Raw genomic sequence first — 17347 nt, 5'->3', positions numbered from 1 at the left:
AATACTGAAGCTGGTGATCTGGAGGATACTTATCTTCATTTCAGTGACTTCAAGAAGAAATTCTTTGTTTCAACGAACATGAATATTTCTAGTAGATGGAAGATCTTGACGAGATTTACAGTATGTGTGCATTTAGAAAAATACAAGTTTCTTGTTAAATACCAGAAATAAAAGACTTGAAGCAACAAATTCTGCTTCTGGGACATTATATGTATCAAAGAATGCAGAAGATAGTAATTTTTATTAGTGTATTCTTTATATTTTTAATTGAGGGCTTTCTGTATTAGTCCTAGCAAATAAACTTTCCTACTTTGGAATTCCGTGGCCTGTCTCTTAGAGACTGAATGTAAATTGCAGACCCCAACTGTAGATGTTTTTTTTGTGTTCCTAATGTTTTATAGTGCGTGACAACTTTTGTGAACTCCTGAGAACTGTCGATTGTCGTAAAAGATCAATGGTCAGTGTTTAATAAACGCTATTTAAGTGACCTGGGAATTAGACTTTAGGCAGTAACAATGCAGATATTTGTGCAAAACTTCTTACAGGTGTGAAGACGGAAGCAGTAGAAGACCCTGCGGACAGTTATTCAGGTACGTGTCTCAGCGTTGTTGTTGTAAACCTTTATCAGGCCTTTGCCAGCTGGGCAATGGTGAAGTTTGGTTGTGGAGGTGTATTTTTTAAAAACAGAATTATGTTAAATAATAACTTGTTAAAGCAAAAAAGGCATGTTTCTTTATCCAGGCGTGGTATCTTTAATAATTTTTGGTGAGTATCTTTTCCATTAATTTGGTAAGTCGTTATTTGGACATGGCTGTTGCTACCTTCATTTGACACTACCTTAGTTTTGCTTTGTAGGAGGGACTGTGCACTCAAACTGGTTTTGCCATCATAATTTTAATAGATCTTTGTAGTGTATTTTCCCAGCATATTCTGTCATGTGTTGTATGGATGGTTTTCACTACCCTCTGTTGTCCACGCCATTGAATCTTGTCAGGCCCTTGTGCAGTTCTTCAGTCTTCATTGTTACAGCCATGAAGAACTGTTTTGCCAACAGAAGTTGTCGTTATTTTTTTCTTGTCCATTTATGGCTATATTGAGTATCACTGGTCCCTGTAGAACTCCATTGTTGATTTTTGTTCACAGGAGACTATTTGCTGCTGTTTCTTATTTTCTATATTGTAATCAAATTTTCATCTGAAAGGTTTTTCTCTCGTATCGTATCGATGCCTAGTATACGTGTAGGGTTTTGGTGAAGGATGTTGCTTTGGAGATACATCTTTGGAGAGCCTAGTAGACTGTATCAGCCCCATGTTCCCTGATAATACCCATCTTGACAGGGTGGAAAACTCAAGTGGATTAGACAGGCAGGACAGACTTTGACAAGGGAAGAAAAAGATGGTCCCTGCTCTGAAGAGCTTGAGATAGACTAAGTGTAGGAGAAGATACACCAAACACGCAGTGGTGGGTGAAGAGGGAAAGTATATAATGAAACTAAAGTCTTTAATGATTGAGATTACTGTGTAAGAGTCGAGTGTCGGTGATAGGGCAGGCAAGTAAGGGTGATTATTATCATGGGCATCCATGGGTTCACTGTGTATGGAGTGAGTATTTTGGGGGCAGAAATCCCATAATTCAGCATAGGGAAACAGACCTAATGAGGGGCTGATGCACAGCAGAGAGTGATGTGAATGAATTGGGCCATATGAGCTATGTTATCATGCAGCCCAAGTATCAGAGAGCTCGGAGCACATCCAAGACAGCTGAGCACCTGAGGAGAGGGCTGTGTTCGTTGGACCAGTGACCTGCATCCTGTAGTATGACAGTGAGGCTGAGCTGTTTATGGAGCAGGTGTGCACAGATGTTGTGTGTCCCTCACTGGTAAATGTGCAAAGCAAAGAGGCTCATTTATGGAAAGTTATTTTTTTGAGCTGCCAGTGATGTCAGTGAGGAAGACTATCTGTTTGCAGTCTCATCTCTGCTTGTTCCAGAAAGTGAGGAAGAAGCGTAAGTTTGGCCAAGCCTCCCTGACACATATGAGCAGTAGTGAGGAGGCAGTTTTGTGTGAGAAGTGGGGAATATTGCCTGCACATATGTGGGTGTGATGGGTTGACCCTGGCTAACTGCCATGCACCGACCCAGCTGCTCACTCGCTCCCTTCTCCTGCAGAATGGGGAGAAAATAGAAGGCAGGCAAGACTTGTGATTTGAGATGAAGACAGTTTATTTAACAGGTTAAGCAAAATCTGCATGTAGGCAAAGCAAAATAAGGAATTTATTTATTGTGACCCATCAGCAGGCAGATGTTCAGCCATTTCCTGTGTCTTGGGAAGACAAAGTAACCATAAATGTCCCTGTATCCTCCTCCTTTCATTTTATTTGCTGAGCATGGCATCGTATGGTGTGGAATATCCCTTTGGTCAGTCTGGGGCAACTGGCCTGGCTGTGTCTGTTCCCAGTTTCTTGTCTGTCCCCAGCTTAGTTGCTGAGAGGGATGCAGAGTGAGAAGAAGAGAAAGCCTTGATGTTCTGCAAGCGCTGTTCAGCAGTTGCCAAAACGCTGGTGTATTGTCAACACTGTCTCCCTCACAGATCCAAAACGCAGCAGGACATGGGCTGCTATGAAGAACATTAACTCAATGTCATCCAGACTCAGAGGATGGGATGGAAATCAGAAAGGAGATAGAAGCAGCTTGATGTCTTCTGTCTGGTGCTGCAGTTGCCTGTTGTGATGCTCTTCCAACAGACATCACTCACCTATCCTCACTGTCTTCTGACAAAAGTCTTTCCTCTATTTTCCAATGATCTCCAAAGAAATGAACAAAGCTGAGTTCACTTACCCTCTTCTTTTGCTGGGAGGATTCCATGTTTGACATTCTACGAGACGCCACCTTCTTTCTTCCAGAACCTCTTCTAGCCTAGCAAAGTGGTCTGTCAGCCTGAGTTTTCTCTGGAGACAATAAGAAGATACTGAAGATTTGGAGAAGAATCCTCACTGCAAGGTTTTGAAGAAATGTGACCAGTAGGATTTGGTGGGAAAAAAGTGTGAATGGGCTGTTTTCTTGCAGTCTGGTAATGGAAGACATTTAGTGCAATGCACAAAGACAAAGCCAAGCCATCGGTGGAAGAGAAAGAGATGTCTTTCTTGGAACAACATCGATGCAAACTTGAGAGGATCACTCGGAGCCAAGAGAAGCCACTTGGTCTGCTGATGTGGGAAAGTTGCGCCAACGGCGGGAGCAAAGTAACTTCAAACAGTCAAAGACCTTGCAGGTTGTTGGATCTGCTGCTCATCCAGACACATCATCGGTAGCACAGATTCCATTTTTGTTCACTGTTCATCCTTGAACTCCTGTGATCTGTTAAGAGCTTGTTTGTGACTGAAAAACTAGAGCTCTGGGAACGCTGGCTGGGGCCCCAGGAGTGAAGGTTACTGGCAGCCATCCCTGTGTGCAGCCTTGGCTGGCAGAAGGCATTGCAGTCACACGCCGCGCTTGCTGTGTTAAGTGCAAAGCAATGTGAAAACCATGGATTTAGGCTATGAGTGAAAACTGTTACTTTCAAGCAAATATTCAGGAAGAATCAGTAGAAGACCTTTTAGGAATTTCTGGGTCCAAAGAGCAAAGGTGGCAGTGAGTGCTGGACAAAACAGATTGGGAAGCAAAGATGGTACTGGGCCAGTTGCCAACATCAGCCTAACGTGGTGACTTGGAGTATCTGGCCAGAGCTATCTGTGTACAAAGGTGTTATCAGCTAGAGGACAACCCACCACAGCACCAGCATTTCTGTATGAGGACACAAATCTTCACAGAGGTCCGTCCCAGCCATTTATAGAATCAGAGAATCATTTAGGTTGGAAAAGACCCTTAAGATCGTTGAGTCCAACTGTAAACCCAACGCTGCCAAGTCCACCACGAAACTATGTCCCTAAGTGCCACATCTACAGATCTTTTAAATACCTCCAGGGATGGTGACTCAGCCATACGTAGTGTGAAAGGCCACCTGGAAGCTAGGTAGCCTAGAGTCCATCGGGTCCAGTTTCTTCCTGGCAAGCCAGCAGTCACTGCTGGGGGTGGAGGTGTGCAGAAATACTAGAAAATTAGTGGATCCGCAAGTATTTATCATCAGGGATGTGCAGGTTCAGCTTTCAAACTTTGAAAAGGACAGTGTGGAACTGACCCTGAGTTTCCTACAGTTGTGTGATTTCGGTGAACAATTTGTGACCCATTTCCAGTTGGCAGTGGGAGCACATACCAAGGCCGAATTTGGCAGAGCCCTACCTGTCCTCTTGTGGATCTGGGATGAGTGAAGCAGTTACCGTGCAGTCTGAAGACAGCTTCTGGTAAAGGGAAAGGGAGATGGCACTGCTTTCAAAAGCAGGACATAAAAGCATAAGTAGTCAGTGCTGGATTAGTCTGAAGATCCATCCAGCCCATCATTGTCTCTCCAGCAGAGACTAACAAGAAGGAAATGAAAACGGAGACTGATAGTGCATGCCTAGAAAAGAGTATGAAGACGTAAAGATGACAAAAATGACCACAAAAATGATCAGAGGGATGGAACACCTCTGCTGTGAGGACAGGCTGAGAGCGTTGGGGTTATTCATCCTGGAGAAGAGAAGGCTCCGGGGAGACCTTGTTGTGGCTTTGCAATACTTGAGGGGGGTTTATAAGAAAGATGAGAACAGACTGTTTAGTAGGGTCTGTTGCAACAGGACAAGGGGTGATGGTTTTAAGGTAAAAGAGAGGAGATTCAGACCAGATATAAGGAAGAAATTTTTTTATGAGGGTGGTGAGACACTGGCCCAGGTTGCCCAAAGAGGTGGTAGAAGCCCCATCCCTGGAAACATTCAGGGTCACGTTGGACGGGGCTCTGAGCAACCTGCTGTGGTAAAGATGTCCCTGCTCACTGCAGGGGGTTGGACTAGAGACCCTGAAATGTCCCTTCCAACCCAAACAATTCTATGATTCTATAATCACACAAGACTTCACTTGCACTTTTCACTTTCCAGCTCTCAAACAGACATTGTGTCTTTATGTTTAATACTTAATTTTTCTTTTGTTTGCCTGTTCCATTTTTCTGTTACCTTTTTGAGGCGAGTGTAACCAGGGCTCAAGTCACCATGTCCAATCAAGACATGATTTTGTAGACTTTTTGCATCTTACTCTTCAAGTCTTTTCCTAGACTGGGAAATTCTGTGTAGGTGTCCTCTGAACAGAAACTATCCCAAACCTTTGACCATTTTTGTTACCATTCTCCATAGCTTTCCAGTTCCACCATAATTTTTTTCAGATAGATGGACCAGAACCACTATACTGATGAAAATGTCAGTGCATCATGGAGCTACAGTGGCATTTTGATGTTTTTTGTTTTGCTGTCTTTATCTCCCTGATAATTTCTTATATTCTGGGGCTCTTCACTATTAAGCTGATATTTTTGTGGACTGATCTTCTAAATTTGCTGATGTCTTTGAACATGGCAGCTCATTCAGAGCTCATTGTGTATGGAAACACAAGGGATTTAATTCATCTACACTGAATTTCATAATTTGTTTTATTGCTCAGTTATTTGGTGTTACAAGAACCTCCTGAGACATTTTTCAGTTTTCTTGAGCACTGTGCCACTGGCAAACTTTGGCCTCTTGCTCTTCACCCACTTTTCCAAATTACTTGTGAATATTGAAGACTACAAGCTCTAACAGGAGTATCTGGGACTTCTTCCTTTCATTGAGAAACTGGCTGTTGAATGTGTTTCTTCTCTTTAAACCAGCTGTTTATACAGCTGAGGACAGTCCTGCTTTTCCATAGCAGTCTGGTTTCTCTAGTACTATGGTGAAGGAAGCCCATGTAGATGATTGACCGTAGATCCCTGTTTACAGGGACACTGATTCCTTTGGTAAATGATTCTGGATTTGAGGCAGGTCTTGTCTTGACTGAACCTGCAGAGACTTTGGTTGTAGAGAATTAGTAGAAAAGAGAAGACCAGTCTGGAGAGAGAATGAAGAGCCATGGGAGCAGCAGAAGAAACAAGTGGCAGGACAGTGGTGAGAATGGCAAGAGTCGATGACACTGAGATTAGCAGGTCGTTGAGATCCCAGCACATCTGTTTGCAGCTACTGAGGACTTCCTGATCAGGAAACTCATGACATCCTAAAAAAAAGGGCAACAGCTTAAAATGAAAACTCAAGCCTTGAAGAGATGATGGTGGGAAGATAGAGTAGGAGTCACAAGAAGCCAGACAAAGAGGGAAAGGGTAGTAAGTAAGTCCAGATGGTTCACACCAGTGGGGAAGGATAGACAGACAAAAAGATCAATCTGTCAGCTCCTTAAGAGTATGAAAAGGTACTTTCAAAGTTAATAGGTAGTTGCCAAATTCAGAACTGCACAGGAGATGCGAAGAGGATTTGGAAGCTGGTGTCATCCTCCACATCACAGAATCACAGAATGTCAGGGATCGGAAGGGACCTCGAAAGATCATCCAGTCCAACCCCCCTGCCAGAGCAGGAACCTCAATGAGATCACACAGGAAGGCGTCCAGGCGGATCTTGAATGTCTCCAGAGAAGGAGACTCCACACCCTCCCTGGGCAGCCTGTCCCAGGGCTCTGTCACCCTCACTGTAAAGAAGTTTCTTCTCAAGTTGAAGCAGAACCTCCTGTGTTCCAGCTCACACCCATTGCCCCTTGTCCTACCATTGGGCATCACTGAGAAGAGCCTGGCTCCATCCTCCTGACATTCGTCCTTTACATATTGATAAACATTAATGAGGTCACCCCTCAGTCTCCTCCAAGCTAAAGAGCCCCAGCTCCCTCAGCCTTTCCCAGCAAGCAACATTGGACAAGTCATCTGGATACAGGTGACTTGTCACCGAGCTACTGGCCAGACCATGTGGACACACCTGCCTTTGTCCTTGGTTGTGGTTACGAGTGCGATGGAAGGTTTTAATTTAAAATAAAATCACCTTCTCCAATAAGATCTACCAGTGAAATTTACTACCTGGTTCTGCAGTGACACAGCATTTTCCTACACGGTCCAGCGTTGCTATTCCATTATTCGACTTTTATTATAATTTCTACCTGTTTTATTGATACGGACGAGAAAGTGCCGCTCTTACAGCTCCATGGTAATCCCTGGGACTGCTTCAAAAAGTTGGTTTTGTATTTGCCACCCTCCTGTCCTCCAGTACTGAAGCAGTTCTCAATGAGAACTTATTTCACCTGTTTAATCTGTTACTCCTTTACGGTTCTTGTTTGAACATGAGAGTATAATCCTGTTCATCCACAAACTCATGACTGTGCATCAGTTTGTTTTGAAACTTCTCCCCCACATGTCATTTTCAGACACATCTGTCAGTTCCCTGTGATGAAAGGATGGGAACCTTTCTGGGCCCTTCCGTGCTGGTCATGGATACCAATGTCTTCTGATAAGACTTTTCTTTGAAGACTCATTTTATACCTTGATCTTAAAAACATTCTGGCCACCTTCCTCCTGATGTTTGAAAACACATTTGTTGTCATAAGTCAGCTGCTCATTTGGATGCAAATTCCATTTATCCCAGGCTTTCTTCCCTACATCTCATGGCTGTCTTGACCCAGCCATGCTGGCTGTCCCCCTCCCTCTCCAAGTCTTTTTGGGCTAGGTGGCATGCATTTGCTCTCTGAACAGTCTCCAGCAACTTGTGTAGATTTTGGGCTAACCCTTTAAATTAATTAATTTGTTTAATTGATGATGGCCTCATTTGCTAATAATTTTTCTTTAAATAATAATAATAATAAAAGGAATAATACCATGAAGACCTCGTTTCAATGCATAAAGGATGAGTCAGCTGGAACAGTTTCCTTGCGTAACAGTACAAGCTCCGAGCTAGCTCCTGCCCCATCTTCTCACGCTTCCCTGAAGATAACGCTCAGCCCTTGCCATGTTCTCTGTAGGTTTTTTCCCTTTAGAATCATAGAATGGTTTGGGTTGGAAGGGACATTTCAAGGTCTCTAGTCCAACCCCCTGCAGTGACAGGGACATCTTCAACCAGATCAGGTTGCTCAGAGCCCTGTCCAACCTGACCTTGAATATTGCCAGGGATGGGGCTTCTACCACCTCTCTGGGCAACCTGGGCCAGGGTCTCACCAACCTCATAATAAAAAAAAATTGTATTTCTACTTGGTCTTTCTTGCACGTTCTCTCTCACCAAAGCTGCCCCCCCACCAAGCTGGCTTTGGGTGGAAATATATCCTCATTTTTGTACTCCACCTCTCACACCTGACAAGTGGTGTTTAAGATTAACACCATCTGACAAACCTGAGCTGTCCAGGTGGTAGGATGAAGATTCACCAAGAATTTGAGTGGCTGCTGGATGTTGCCATTTTAGCAGATTTTTTTTTTCCATTTTTAATAGATGTCTCATGTTAGGATTCCAGTCAGTCTTCCCAAGAGGGCTGTGACTCCTTGGCATGTTTCATCTCCACTGCTGTTGACAGATGCCTCCATCCTTGCTGTCCTTGCAGCCGGGTGTGGGGCTCATTTCAGGAGTAATCAAGAGGAAGTCAGCCCTGTTTTCAGCTGTGGTCTCACAAGAAGACATTGGTGTCATTTAGGTGGCAGTTTCTCTAGCCCAAGCCTGCAAGTTTATTGGTCAGCCAGTAGAGGAAGAACAAGTTCACAGGAAGTGGCAAGGACAAGAAGTATGAATGCAGCCACTCCTAAATGAGGAAATGCTGGTGGACTCAATGGGAGTTGACTGGAAACATCTCACCTTGTCAGGGAGCAGCAGGAGTAGGGCTGCTCCCCAAGGAAGGATGAGCTGGGGGTCAGCTGGGCACAAGCAGTGCCCTCATCAACCAGGGAGCTGGGCCAGGCAGGCAGAGCAGGGTGGTGACAACAGGGTCTATGAACAGCCCCAGGCAAGGTGAAATGATGAACGAGGTTCTGGGTCCATCCAAGGTATTCAGTCAGGAGCAGCAGGAGATGGGTCTGGAGACAGGACTGACTGCACATTTGAGGTCCATGGAAGAGATCAGGTTGGAGGAAAGTTACCTACTGTCTAGGTCTGAAGTCCATCCACAAAATAAAGCCAGAGGCAGAACTGAAGGCATGTCTACCCACAACATAGCTCAGGCCAGGACTTGGTGCTCAAGCCTGGGCTCACATGGAGCTCCTGGGCCATGGGAGGAGGTCCCAGGTGAGGCTGGTCAGGGCAATTAAAGTATATTAATGCCCTGAGGAGCCTGGTAGCCCTGTAGCAGTGAGGGAAGCAGATCCTTGAGAGTCTTGAGTTGATTGCCTGAGTCTTCAAAATTTCTTCAGCCAGCACAGTCTGGTGGTGCCCAACTTCCTTCAGGGGGACTGGCTGTGGAAGGTCTTCAGTAGGAGAGGTAGGACCCAGCCCAGCCCTCAGGACACTGAGCAGCCCCCTCAGTAGCAATCTCCTGTGTTGATGGGACTGGAGGGGAGGAGGAGAAAGCAGCAGTGGTGCAATGGGGGCAAGTGTCTTTGGAGCAGCCCGTCAGAGGTATGGAGCTGTTCCTGGGTGCTGCTCATCCCTGTCCCTTTGGAAAAGGGGGAGAGAGGAGGAAGAGGCTTTTCCTAGAGTTGAGGAGGTTGTTAAACAGAAGAGTTTGATGCACTGAGGTTGAATTTCTGTGGATCTGCAAATAAGCAAGAAACCCAACAAGTGTTGCTGAGCAGGTGGGGGGCATTAGGAAGGTTTGGGGGGAGGGGCTGTGGGTTTTTTAACTGCAAATGGGAATGTGCTGATTTAGGTAGAACCCAGAAGTCTTCCCACAGCTCAGACTCCTCTCACGCATTGGTCTGTCTTGGCTGGCTTATCATAGAATGGTTTGGGTTGGAAGGGACCTTAAAGATCATCCAGCTCCAACCCCCCTGCCAGCAGCAGGCTCATCAGAGTGCTGCTACTACAGAGACATTTGGGGCTTTCTGAAGAGGAACTGCTCCCGGGGACAGCCCATCTGGTGCTTGTTGGCTGGAAGAACCTCTCTGTGCCTGACAGGGATGCACCGGAGAGAGAGATGAAGGGAAGGTGACACCAGACACCAAGAGAAAGGAGAGAAAAGCCCTGTGAGGCAGCAGGGTCCTACTAGAGCCTTCCTGAGAAGCTGCAGGAATGAATGAATGAGGTTTTTGTTTCTCCCCTGTTCCTACCAGGAAAAGGGCTCTTCTCTCCCTCCTTCCCAGCAGGGATGAGGGCTCTGCAAACCCAGGGCAGCACGTCACTGTCGTGACAATCTCCTGGTTAAGCCGTTTGCCTTATGAGAATTAAATAAAGTGTAGAAAAGGGGTTTCTGTCAGGTGAAACGTCATGTTTTCTAGGCTGTAGCAGTTATCCAGAAACTGAGGTTTGTCTGTTGTCTCATTAGAGAGTGTGGAGCCAAGTGCACAGCTCTCCAGGGAGGCCCTGATCCTTAGGGATTTATCAGCAGCTAAAAATATAATACTTGGGTAAATCTTCCCCAAGCCCTAGAGCCCTTGGGGGTCTCTGTGACTCCACGTTAATCATATCTACTTGTCCTCTGACTCCACTGGCATCAGTAGTTTGGCAGGTTTTTGGCTCCAAAGCTTGTTTTTACCATGTGAACTGTCTGAATTCTGGGCTGAACGAGGCTGCAAGTGCAAATAAAGCACAACTGTGATGGAGAAACCCTGTTTTAATCTGGGAGAAAGTTGCCCAGGGCAGCTGCTGTGATTTCCAGGAGGCCTCCAACTTACATTCCTCTGCTGGTCCTTTACCTGCCCCTCCAGGGAAGGGAAGATGCCAGTGTAAGCTGTTTTGGTGTGGGAGGAAACATGTTGGAGCTTAATTAGCTGTGGACTTGAGCAATCATTTGGAAGGAAGTTGAGCTGTTCCTCCTAAGTAGGGCTCAAAGGCAGCTGTTGATGATGGGTTCTGTCAGTCTGTCTGTAATCAAATATCCTGTTACTTTGCTATACTGCGGTAGAACTCGAGCAAATGTGTATTTTTAAGGCTTCTGGCTTGTTCTGGACATGACTCCCATGTGTGGGAGGTCATCCCTATGAGAGCACTCAGTGTAAACACCCTGACACACAACTGGAGTGTCCAGCACTGAAAGCCTGGTGGAGCTCAACCTCCAGAGCACCCTGACAAGCTGCAAGGTCAGGTTCAGGGCTGGCAACACCACACGAGAACTCTGGGATGCAGCAAGAGGAATGAGCAGCTGGCACTTGGGCTGGAGACTGTCTCAGGGGAGCACTGGGGACATCGAGGCTACGAGGACACAAGTCATGCTCCGCTCTGTGCTTGAGTCAGAGCTTCCCCCTTGAGTGACGACATGGGCTGCATGGTCTGAGTCTTCCTAGACTTGTGCAATAGGGACAGTCTACACATGAACTCTTCGATGAACCTGTCCATCAGCTGAAATAACTGCCAGGAAGAGGGCGGGGAGGAAGGAAGAAGAAATTAAGAGCAGAGTGGTTTGACCCTGGATCAGCCTGCACAGTTCCTGCTGCTGCTCCTTGCTGCTGCTCTCCAGGAGCAAACACACGGCTGCCCTTCCAGCAGGAGAGGAGCTGGTCGAGCTATCGGCTGTCTCCTGTCCTCTGCAGCAAGCTGTGGTGTGTAGAGGGCTGTCCTGTGAGCTGCTCAAAGGATGAGGTGGCTTTGGGGTCCTTCCACTGTGGCATAGTGTGCAGGTCATGGGGCAGCCCCAAGGAAGGAGCTGCAGGTGTGGGAGGGTGAGGATAGAGCCCAGCTCTGGGCTGGGGACTCTGTGCATCCAAAAGGACTTGGCCTGAGGAACACTGGGGAGAAGAGGGAAGGGGAGAGGCAGAATTGGGTGTGGGGGAAGCGATGAGGAGACACAACTCTTTAATAACCTTCATTTAATTCTTTCATGACGTTGATGTGTAGAAATGTTACAGGCTTGTTTACAATACTGGTAACATTTGCATTGCTGTGTGGGTTAATTGCAAAGCCCTTTATGTCAAGTACAATACAATCACTTCATATTTTTTATATATAAAATAAATGCTTAGAAATATCAACTGTTATTGCTATTAAATTCCTGAGTTATGCTGAGAACATGTTCTCTTCACCTTCATTAGATGCTCCCCGCTATCAGCAGTGTCTGCTCATCAGGCACAAAGCTCTGCGGTGTGTTGTAAAGGGTTTGTCCGTGCAAGCTGACAACCGCACGCAGGGAAATTTTCTATATAGGGAAAAGGAAAGGAAATTCAAGTTAGCAGGCTTGTCACCGGCTCAGCATGGGCAATTTCACTAGTCAGGTGACAGATCGAAATGCAGGTTGGCTCCAGAATGATCAGCCTGACTCCCAAGCTGCTCTCCTGGACTGACTCCATCATGTGCCTTGCAATCCCAGAGCAAATGTCCCCTGTGTCTGTGACAGAGCTTGCAAGTGAAGCTGTCAAAGCTGTTCAGATGCTGGGGGGTGTGTAACACAGGAGGGGCAGATCCTACTGAGGAGACAGGACTGCTCAGTGCTGTTCATGCTACAGGTCTTCCAGCCTTGACAGCTGACAACAGAAGGCAGCCCATCTTGCGTCATGTCAGGCTATCTAGAGCTTGGAGAAGCAGAGCACTGAACATTAACTTCATTTTACCTGAAAATCACGGATATAGGTGAGAAAAAAGCTGAGGAAGGAGAATGCTAATGACCACTCTGAGACAGTGCTGATGATGTGAGCTGTGTAGCCCTGTGTGAGAGAGGAAAAAAAAAATATCAGTATGAGATGCTCCTCTTGAACCTGCAGGAGCACAGAGGTGGCTTGAACATCCCACATCAACTATTCCCTTTGGAGAGCAAAATTCCTTAGTGTGTCTGGAGTCTCTAAGAATGAAGTGCTGAACTCAGCAGAAGACTGAGACTGACCAGGAAAACACTCGGTCTGCACAACTGGGATGACCCCTACTGGGAATTTCATGTCCACTTGCAAAACCTGAAGGCTCAGTCAAGAGCTTGGCATGACCAACAGCAAAACCTCTCTACAAAAATAAGGTTCAAGGCCCTTGGATGTACACAGACTTCTGAGAGACTCCTTCTGCTTTAAATAAATGGAGAGGTGGGAAAAGGCCTAAAAACCAGCCTGTGTAATAGTTCCTCCAGTAAGTGCCACACCTCCAGCAGTGCCTGGAGAGGATGAGGAGGGACAGGGCAGCAGGCAGAGCTGCTAAGACCTACATGTCCTTTCTCTGTCCCACTTGGGATCTCTCACTGGGGAGCACTCACCACTTCACTGGCCGCTCTATCACCTGTATCCTTTGGCCTTTTTCTCCTCCCAACTCCACCTGTCTGGCAGCAGGAACCCCGCTTCGTGCAGCCCGCTGGCACGGGACGGTCATTATTTACAGTTATCGTCTAACAGGGACACGGAGTCGCTGCCCAGCACAGAGCAGACGGGCTGGTTGTGTGACAACTCGTTGACACAGTTCAATTACCACCCGTGAGCGAGATGAATTTAAAATAACCCTTAAAGCTGCAACTGTTTTGCTCAGAGCGGTACTTCAGCTGCATGCTGGCCCAACTGGTAAAGCTCACGCACGCTCTCCCATCCCAAGGACGCGCACACAACTGCACCAAGTGCCCAGATGCATTTGTCACGGCAAATGATGGAGCTGGTTTTTGTTCTGTTTCCTTTGCTCAATCACTTACTTCTTCCCGTGGGTCCCAGTGCAATTTCTGCACTAGATCTGTTCCATAGCGGCCGCTGTATAGGACAACTGAGGAAATAAACACTGTAAAGAAACATGTTAAGGAAGATTCAAGACCAAGATTGAGCAACTTGGAAACGTCAGACTCGGCTCTGCATTGTCTTGCTGAGGCTGTAAGGAGATCTCTGAGTGTTTACCAAGGTCTCTTCAACATAAAGAAGAGCGATGGTGACAGGGGCTGCTTCACATCATTCCCTTCAACTTGTAGGTTGTTCCAACTGACTAGTTACTGTCACGTGAAAAGCTTAATTCTAATCTCAACTGATTATCTTTGTTCTCCACATGCTGAATCTTGTTATACCTTCTTGATCAATCAGAGCATCCTTATGAAAGCATTTAAACTGTGATCAAATGTGAATACGTCCTTGGCATTTTGATTTATTTTATTTTTTAGTGATATTTTCCAGGCTAATAGCGTCTAGACCTTTTTCTCTTGATTGCTTTTCAACTTCTCAGTCACCTTGAATTCTTGATATGTGGGTTACAGGTTAGAATACTGTATCATTTGCAGCAAAGAGGGTTATTAGCTCTTCTGTTTCCCTCTTAGTTCACTCAGGGTTTGATAACTGCTTTGGTACAGCAGCCAAGGAAAACCTCACATGACAATGATTCCTCATTTGATCAGAGACCTGGGTTCTTTCTGGAGATGTCACTTTTTCAACATCTTGCAGAGGGAAGGTACGCTACATCAGTGCTGCTGCCTGTATAAATGAAACTTGGAACAGTAAGTTAAAGAAGATCTGATTTTCACATGATTAAGATATTAACTTCTTCAATTGTTAATGAGATGAAACATCAAGAGCCTCCTGATGTCAAAGATTAATTTTGGTGGTGAACAAGGCTGAACTTACTGGCACAAACATGGCTTTGAAAACCCGCTCTTCCAAAGCTAATTAAAAAATTGATGTGAGTGGTCCAGAGAGCTCTGGTTACTGATCTGACTGCAAGATACTCAATTCTCTGCTAATTAAAATGTACAGCTTTAGTAGCTGCTAGTTACCCGCCTGGGTTACTACTGCAATGGAAATAATTTAATCATCCCAATACAAAAATAACTGGCTCCCATCCTCCCCTCGTTACAGAGCGGGTAATTAACTGCTTTGCTCTTTCTGTTGTTTCACACCAGCAGAGAATCAAAAGTATTTTTAGAATTATTTAGTTTGGAAAAGACCTTTAAGATCATCAAGTCCAACCAAAAACCCAACACTGCTGAGTCTACCACTGCACTATGTCCCTAAGCCCCACATCTACATGTCTTTTAAATCCCTCCAGGGATGGGGACTCCACCACTGCCCTGGGCAACCCCTTCCAATGCCTCAGAACCCTTTCAGCAAAGAGATTCTTCCTCACATCCCATCTCAACTGCCCTGGCCACAACTGGAGCCCATTTCCTCTTGTCCTGTCCCTTGTTCCTTGGTTGAACAGACCCACCCCCACCTCTCTCCACCCTCCTTGCAGGGAGTTGGACAGAGCCAGAAGGTCTCCCCTCAGCCTGCTTTTCTCCAGGCTCAACACCCCCAGTTCCCTCAGCCACAAGGGAACTCAGCACACTTGTGCTCCAGACCCTTCCCCAGCTCCGTTCCCTTCTCTGGACACGCTCCAGCACCTCCATGTCCTTCTTGGAGTCAGGGGCCCAACACTGAACCCAGCACTCGAGCTGCAGCCTCACCAGTGCCCAGGACACGGGGATCATCACTGCCCTGGTCCTGCTGGCCACCCTACTGCTGATAGAAAATGTGTGTTTCCTTCTGTCCTCCAGTACCAATTGCAACCATTTCACATATGGCCACAGACTTCTCCCTGTTACCGTCTTTCCCTTATCACATTCTGAGCTGTTAATTTAGAAAATACTCTGACAATTTCCCTTTTCTTCCCCTTCTATATATATAAATGTAGATGTCATTATTTCTACTGGTTTAACTTCCCTCTCATTTTGGTTAGACCACACTAGTTCAAAAACCTCTAGAGTTTTGGGGTTTGTGGGTTTTTGGCATCTGTAAAAGGCTCTTAACTTGCAGCAGATCATGTTGTTCCATTTTAGTCTTCCCTAATTGTATTTGGCTCTTAACTGTTCAAAGCTGATAATCTTGTTCTTTGCTAGCACCAAACATTTCTGCTGGGGATGGCAATTCTCTAAGTTTCACTGATGACTTCCTTGCTCTGTGTCAAACCTCCTCAGCAGGTGAAGGTCCTTCTCGCCTCTTTACAGAGAACTAGTCTGTGCCCTGACTATCGTTTCTTGTCTGACTGGTACAGATTATCTAATTTTGCAGTAGCACAAATGGGAGCTCAGTGAGATGCTCCATCACTGGGAAATGGGGCGTGTGGTCTAGTGTTGGTTTTGGCTGCCAGCCTGGAAATAAGTTGAATTGGTGGGGATTAAATCAGTGGCCTTGATTCAGCTGCAGAAGGGACAGCACTTAAACAGTTGATTTTTGCACTCATGTCTTTGGAATGTAAATTCAAAAGCTTTAGTGTTGTAGTGCTGTTTTGACACAAAACTGAGTAATAATTTTCAAAATACAATGTTTACATCCATCGGGGTGAACAGAGGAACCCTTGTGGTTCCCTGATTGTTAAATGACTCTGGACAGGAAAATGGCCTCTCTTTCTGGGTTGGTTTGCCTGGATTTCTAAAACTCAGAGCTGCTTCCAGCACTCAGAATTCAAAGTTAAGGGAGATGATGGATTCCAGAGCCAAGGGAAGGTTGTAGGGAATGCTGTCCAGAAATGTCTTGTCTTTTGAACTCTGGGATGGTCAGGGGAGGAAACCAGAGGTCAAAAGTCTCTTCTGATTCAGCCTCACAATATGCTCCAGAATTGTCTGTATGACAAATTCCAGCACTTTAAACTTGCTCTGGGAGCCAGCTGGCACGGTGCAGCACTGGTTGGGTTAGTTGTATCTTCTCTTATGCTGCAGCAATGTTAGTGGTATGTTAGTAGTATTTTCTCTTTCTGTACTTCTCTTTTAGTTGTATCCAACTATACAACTTGCTGCAAAATTCCTGTCACCAGCAAACAGGCATTTTTATTTCTTACCTGGCTTTCCCCTCCTCGCCCTCCCCCCCTCCCCCATTAAAACCACCCTTCTTTTAAGTACACTTTGCTTTCTCCCCATCTTTCATAATCTACAGGCAGACCTCTTTGTGATAAACTCTTATTTTGCCATCTCCAGTCTCTGGTGTGCAGAAGGAGAGGAGAAAGGGTGGTAACCATCCCTCTTTTTTCATTATCCAGTGACTCACTTGTGGGCTTAACCTGATGGTTCCAGTCTTCCTGAAGTTCCCAGGTTGTAACTCAGAGTATGAATAGGCAGCATGATACAAAGCTGTACGTGTGAAGATGACAGGCCTTCTGTGGCACAGCCTTTCACTTGGTACTTCAATTAACTTACTGGTAGGTTAAATTAACGTAGATGCAAATCCCATCCTTGGGGAAGGCTGCTCTGTTTTACAGTGACACAGCAAAAGGATACTGCTCACAATGCTCGAACAACTCCAGAGTAACACGGTCAGACGGACCCAAAAGACGTCTTTGCTGTGGAGTTCTGGCTGCATCAGGTAGGATAGGACGGTCTGAACCAGCATATAAATGGCCCCTACTCCGAATGTCAGGCAGGCTCCAACCACGTGTATGTAGTACAGAATACATTTCTAGGG

General features: G+C 45.9%; 1 protein-coding gene across 1 annotated transcript in view; it reads right to left on the bottom strand.

Moving 5' to 3' along the window:
• Positions 1–11827: 11827 nt before the first annotated feature.
• DRAM2 (DNA damage regulated autophagy modulator 2) overlaps positions 11828–17347 on the bottom strand; it is a 9832-nt gene continuing 4312 nt past the window's right edge. Inside the window, exons 4-7 of the mRNA XM_010168412.1 lie at positions 17164–17341; positions 13630–13712; positions 12581–12673; positions 11828–12168 (exon numbers count right to left, since the gene is read on the bottom strand). Of these exons, the coding sequence (XP_010166714.1) occupies positions 12061–12168; positions 12581–12673; positions 13630–13712; positions 17164–17341 (462 nt within the window). The 3' untranslated portion in view covers positions 11828–12060. The remainder of the gene's footprint in view (positions 12169–12580; positions 12674–13629; positions 13713–17163; positions 17342–17347) is intronic.

This window comes from Antrostomus carolinensis, unplaced genomic scaffold (assembly GCF_000700745.2).
Source record: "Antrostomus carolinensis isolate BGI_N321 unplaced genomic scaffold, ASM70074v2 scaffold5355, whole genome shotgun sequence".
Taxonomy (NCBI): domain Eukaryota; kingdom Metazoa; phylum Chordata; class Aves; order Caprimulgiformes; family Caprimulgidae; genus Antrostomus; species Antrostomus carolinensis.
The sequence above is the reverse complement of the archived record's forward strand: the minus strand, read 5'-3'. Positions and strand labels throughout refer to the sequence as shown.